The 6,000-nt window shown below is 43.0% G+C and overlaps 1 protein-coding gene across 1 annotated transcript; it reads right to left on the minus strand.

Moving 5' to 3' along the window:
* Positions 1-910: 910 nt before the first annotated feature.
* LOC310962077 (gap junction delta-2 protein-like) lies at positions 911-5,441 on the minus strand (the record flags this gene model as incomplete). The annotated part of the gene is made up of 2 exons (XM_083934429.1): positions 911-1,754; positions 5,371-5,441. The coding sequence occupies 2 exons, from the start codon at positions 5,439-5,441 to the stop codon at positions 911-913; spliced, it is 915 nt and encodes a 304-aa protein (XP_083790555.1).
* Positions 5,442-6,000: the final 559 nt, after the last annotated feature.

Genomic DNA, 6,000 nt, shown 5'->3' on the forward strand with positions numbered 1-6,000 from the left:
AAAATATATATTTTTTTATCCGGTAGAATACTTGATTACAAAAAGATTTGATTGCTGGCGTTATGTCACGTGTTAACAGCCGGATAAGGATCTCTATTAGAATTGGGTTTCAATCAGAAATGCTTTAGCTTTGATACCAAATCCTCTACGTCACCTTGTCAGTAAACTCTACCGCTGCTGTACTGAGTACGCACGTACATGTGACTGGACGGGGATTGAATTAAAGTTACGGTAGATCACCCTCACTGTTCTAATCCGTCAAAATGACAGGTGGCCTTCAGAGTTTTCCGTCATTGTTAAGAAAATCCTGTCAATAGTGGAAATATTCTGTTAAGGCAACCTCTGGTGTCCACATACATTTGACCGTGTAATGTATCAGTGTATGCTTTTAAAAAACCCTATGCATCAAATCCAAACACATTTTTCATCACTACCTTAATTAGAACAAACAAACAAATGTGTGGTCCATCTGAACCTCTCCATGAAAGGCAGATGAAATCCAAAAAGCCAAAAAGCCATCATTACTTATTCTGATTTCTTGGAAAAAAGGATGAATAGTAAATAGTGTTCTTTCACACTACTTGTCACATTCACCCATTCACACAGACATTCACACAGACATACCATCTAATCTAACCATTCACGCCACATTTACACACCAATGCGCAGCCCGGGGACACATTCAGGGTTCAGTGTCTTGCCCAAGGACACTTCGACATGCGGACCGGGGGAACTGGGGATCGAACCACCGATCTTTCGATAATAATGTTTTGACTTTCACTGAAAAAATGTTTTACTTGTTTCATTTCAAGACTAAATACTAATAAATCAATGTTGAATGTTGTTTTTGTTGTTCTATATTTTCATCACAGCTGTCCCGCAGGCTCCTCTGCATACGTGTAACATGCAGTTACACGTATGCAGAGTCACTGGACTGAGTGCGTCCGAAATTGGGCATGCTCATCCTGGGCAAGTCTTTGTTCCGGATCTCATAAATGGACTTCCTCCTGGCCTGCACTCCTCTCACGGCCGCCTTGATCTTCCTCCAGCCTAGGTGGTTGAGCTCTGCCAAGTTCAGCACCACGCAAATGCCACTGACTGCAAACATGAAGACCAGAAACACCGTCTTCTCTGTCGGCCTGGAAACGTAGCATTCTACATCTTTTATGCAAGGGTATCGATCGCACTCGTACACCGCAGAGACGGTAAATCCATACAGGAAGTATTGACCCACCAGAAATCCTATCTCCAGTGCGTTTCTGAACACGACCTGGATGATGTAGAACCTGGAGATGCCCTCCTGCCTTCTCATTTTGGACTTTGTAGTTCGCAGGGCTGAATTGGGGATGTCCTTGACCTCAAGGCAGTCGGGCTCCACCTCCTTGCTGGAGTTTTCCGTGTTCTGCAGCAGCCCGTTCACGATGGCGGTCTTCATCTTCTTGCTGTCGTCTCTTTTCAGAAAGTCCATGTCTCTGTCCAGGGAGAGGTACACTGTGGAGTAGCGCACCTCCTTCTGCTTGGAAGACTGGTGCACAGAGTAGGTGATGAAGCATAAGCTGGGGCAGCACACCATGATGATCTGGAACACCCAGTACCTGATATGGGAGATTGGGAAAGCCTTGTCGTAGCAGGCCTGGTTGCAGCCCGGCTGTAAGGTGTTACACACGAACATGGACTGCTCGTCGTCGTACACGGTCTCTCCAACTATGGCCACGACCAAGATCCGGAAGATCACAACCACGGTCAGTAGGATCCTGAGGAAAGATCAGGGACAGATACACATTTAGAGTAGTTGTGTTGTCAACAGCCTTTTTGTGCACCTTATATAAGGTTATATATTATATATTTTATAAACCTTATATTCAGAAATAAAATGGTTACGGCTCTTGACCCCATTCAAATACACACACAGTCTAAGTCTCTTCTGAGAGGTAACTCTCTGGATTTAATCCCAAAATCAGCAGACTTATGGCACTGATGATAAAGGGTCACAAGTAGAGATAGCTTTGTTTGTTGAACTCTGTGATGAATGTGGAGTTTACAGTGATTCGACATGTATCTGCTCTCACAAACAATTCCATTGGGATACTTGGATGTGAACAAGGTGTACACTTCATCATCCTGGGTTGTCTCGTGCAAGGAGGTGTGGCAGCGTGTGTGTGTGTGTGTGTGTGTGTGTGTGTGATCCCCTGTTGACCTGGTTCACTGGTTTAATCAGGGATGAAAGAGAAAAAGGTGGAGGAAACCACCAGCGTTTGCATGTTTTAGCTCATTCACTACAGGTTACATTTTACATTTTCCTTTCTGCTGACTTCTATACAAAGCAGCAGCGTGTACAGACTTTTTGAAAGACAGGGGCAAAAAGGAAAGAAAAGGGCACATGTAGCGCATCTTTGCCACTGAAGAGGGCACTTTAGCTTTATTCTTCCAATACATTTTCAATAAGAAAATGCACTTGCAGAGACCTGAAATCTCCTTTAGTTATCCATCAAAGTGTAGCAATGTTATTGTTATTGCGTGCAGGCTAAAGCTGTATTATGTATTTATGTAAATGGCTGCTATATCAAGGCTCTGAATATCCAGTAAAGTGCCTGTAAAATGGGATTTTTCTTTCCTTTCTAGCAATCTGACACTAAACTCCAGCAGGAAAAAGCGTCATAACTGAACCTGGATGGCAGAATGCTTTTTGTTTTACATCCCATTATCTTACTGATAATACATTCATGTATAGCATAGACATGTTTACGTTGCGTTATGCTCCCTTACGTACGTTAAACTGACATAAAGCATCAGTACAGTGTTTTTCTATCACAATCATTTTATACAGATAGAAACAGAAACCAATGCCTGAAAGAATGTAGGTGTTCAAAAATGATGCGCTGATGTTGAGCTCTGGGATAAGAGTTCGAAACAATGTGAACTTAAATCTATGAACACTGACCTGATATTGAATGAACTCAGAACATTATGTTGTACTCATGCAGCCCTGTGTCCAGGGGTATCTGACTGCCCCCCCAGGTGTTACCCAGGTAAGAGACCTGCAGGAGTGTGTGCAACCTTGGCCGACATCCCCAACATGCCAACAGCAGAGGGCTCTGTTTTAAAGCCAACGTGAAGATGTTGGTATCATATGTAACTAGATTGTAGTGAACCAGTAGGAAGTGTGAATGCCCCTTAGCTCCCAACCTCTCCCCCCTACATTTGAGTCGAAGTTGTTTCTCTCTTTACTACTTTGTGTCTTTTGTTTTAGAGGATTCCCTGCAGCTGCTCCGTTCGGTCTTGTTTTGGTTTATTTGCCTCTTTTCTTTTGGACCCATGCTTTCTTTTAGCCTTTAGCTCTTTGGTTTATTTGGCCATTTTTGATTTCTTGTAGTTTTGATTTGTTTTCATGGTCCTTTGCTGTTGAATCCACGAGTTAGAGGTTAGAGTTGGAGGTTTTGTCGACTTTCTTCTGCTTTTAGGGAGTTCATCTTTGTTTGTTCTTGAGTTTCAGTGTGGCCTGGGTGTCATCACTGACCTTTTCATAGTCATTTTGTGCTTCTCCCTTTCTTCTTTAACAGCTCCAGGGTTTCTCTTGGTTTAGTATCATTGCAATAAAAAATATTTGATTGACTTACTGTCTCTGCATCCTTAGTCTTTCCTGTGCCCTTATAGTTTCTGCATTACACCGGTTTAACTTCTCTGTTCCTTCTTTCCTGCAGGTGTCAGTCCCTCTTTAGTTCATTGGTTCTATGTGAACCCAGGAGTCTCCTCTTTACAGACACGCCCACTTTATGATCATCCAGATAGTTTGGGTCAAAACATGCAGTTTTTCTCCTGCAGTATAAATGTGTTATTTTAGCCTAATTGTGTTTACGCAGCTTAAATAAAGACCTCCACTGAACATAAAGGTGTGTACTGTATGTGTGAGTAAATGTCGTGTGAAGTTACATGTGCACATTGAATGTATTGCATATTTTTATGTTTTTCATCACCCATTTCTGCCCATGAGAAAATAAAGCTTCCATCTTTAGTAATGTTTAATAAGTCATTCACTAATGCTTTATCAGTGTTACACCACTAATAAGAAATGTTTTGGGATTAAAGGTTTTTGAAGAATCCCTTTGCTTTTTAGTTCATCGGGGACACATTTTAGCCAAATCCAGTTTTCCCATCTCTTATTATTATTATTATTATTATTATAATGATAATGCATCTTTGAAGCATTGCTCATTCATTCATAAAGTCACTCCTTACAAACCCTTCATAGGGTGCCTTGTTAGAACAGTGTTTCCACAGGCCCAGGCCCATCAGGTGGTAGGAGGGTGTTATCCCTGCAGGTGTCCTGCTGTGTGGAGCTGTCCAGTACCCAGTGCTGAAGTAAGCCCTGCCAGCCTGGCCAACCCCACAGTTCTCCTGTGGCGCTCTAAGTCATCAGAATGTAAACGCAAATCTCTGTCAGCACTCAACATTTCCCTCAAACAAGAAATCAGCTGCTGAGTTTGAAATGTTTTAAATCTTTAGTGAAATAACCAAACAAAGCCCCGGAGTTGTTTGTGCTTTGTCGTCTCGCAGGTCTCTGCTGATGGTGGTGGTGCCTGCTGCCCTGGTCCTGCATGACGCTTCCTGCTGCTATTATCACTGTTACTCATATATACTATCACTAGTCTTATGAAATATACAATTTGTAGCCATAAAAACACCATCACTGGTATGTTGGTACCTCGCTGTACCTCAGCTGCTATTGCCGCTACTCATCATTGATCATGTTTGCCTCCATAATTATTATCATTTTCATATTCTATCACCTTAGCTATACTTGTTTCTACTATTCTGCTGTATTAACCGCCATAACATATAATTCATATTCACATTACTATGGATATTATTATAGTTACTGTAAGTGTGTCTGTCTCTGTCTTTGTGTCTGTCTTTGTCTTTCTCTGTCCATCTATCCGTCTTTTCTCTCTTTCTCTCTCCTTTTCAATTCAATTCAATTCAATTTTATTTACAGTGCCAAATCATAAGAAAAGTTTACATAGACCCAACAATTCCCACTTTTTCTTCCTCCACACCGGTGCAGAAAGATGTCCGTTCCTCCACAGAGCTGGGTCTGGCTCACGTTCCTGCCTGTTATAGGGAAGGTTTTTGTTGCCACCGTACTCTACGGGGGAATTGTTGGGTCTATGTAAATCATAAATAAGTCATAGAGTGTGGTCTTTACCTAGTCTGTAAAGTGTCCTGAGATCACTTTTGTTATGATTTGACACTGTAAATGCGTCATCTTCCCGATTGACACCGTGCTGAATTTTGACCTCGACTCTAAAACTCTTCTCAAGACAAGAGGACGGCACATTTCTTTCTTTGTCTCTCTTTCCACCCCTCTCTTACCGTCCGATCATAGTAGAGTGCTGCTGGACAGCCGCCTCCAAGAGACGCTCCAGTATGGTCCACTCCGCCATGGTCGCTCATTCGGAGAAGATAGCCCTCAGATGCAAATCGTGCAGGAAAAAAACCCGGGGGATCTTATTATTCCTCTTCCATGTGTACGAGAACTCCGACGGTATCCAGCGAGGGCATGGGTGCGTGTATGTGTGTGTGTGCCGCCGTGCAGAAACCCGAGCGCCTGTCCTGTCCGTTCTCCAGGCGCTGATGAGAGAGAGAGCCGTCCTGAGCGGCTGTGTGCTGAAGGTTGTGTGGAGCACAGTGTGCCGCTCAACGCTAATCCAGCTTTACTCGATTGACTTCCTCTGCGTCACACGCACACCGGTCGGTGCGCTGCACAGTCCAGAGACGCGCGCCTGTCCACAGTATTAAATCCGTCTGTCCACCGTTTTAGCCCCTGGGTGCAGATCCGAGGTCAGGATTGCGGGCCTGTATGTAACTCATACCATGTCACCATAAATCACAACTGTGTAGAGGCTCATCATTTAATTTCAAAAGTACTGCACATGGAGTTATTGACTGTTCTTACCTTTCTTCTGTTATATTAGTAAATCATCATTTTAACTGTTATATTAG

This window comes from Echiichthys vipera (assembly GCF_963691815.1).
Source record: "Echiichthys vipera genome assembly, chromosome: 19".
NCBI lineage: Eukaryota > Metazoa > Chordata > Actinopteri > Perciformes > Trachinidae > Echiichthys > Echiichthys vipera.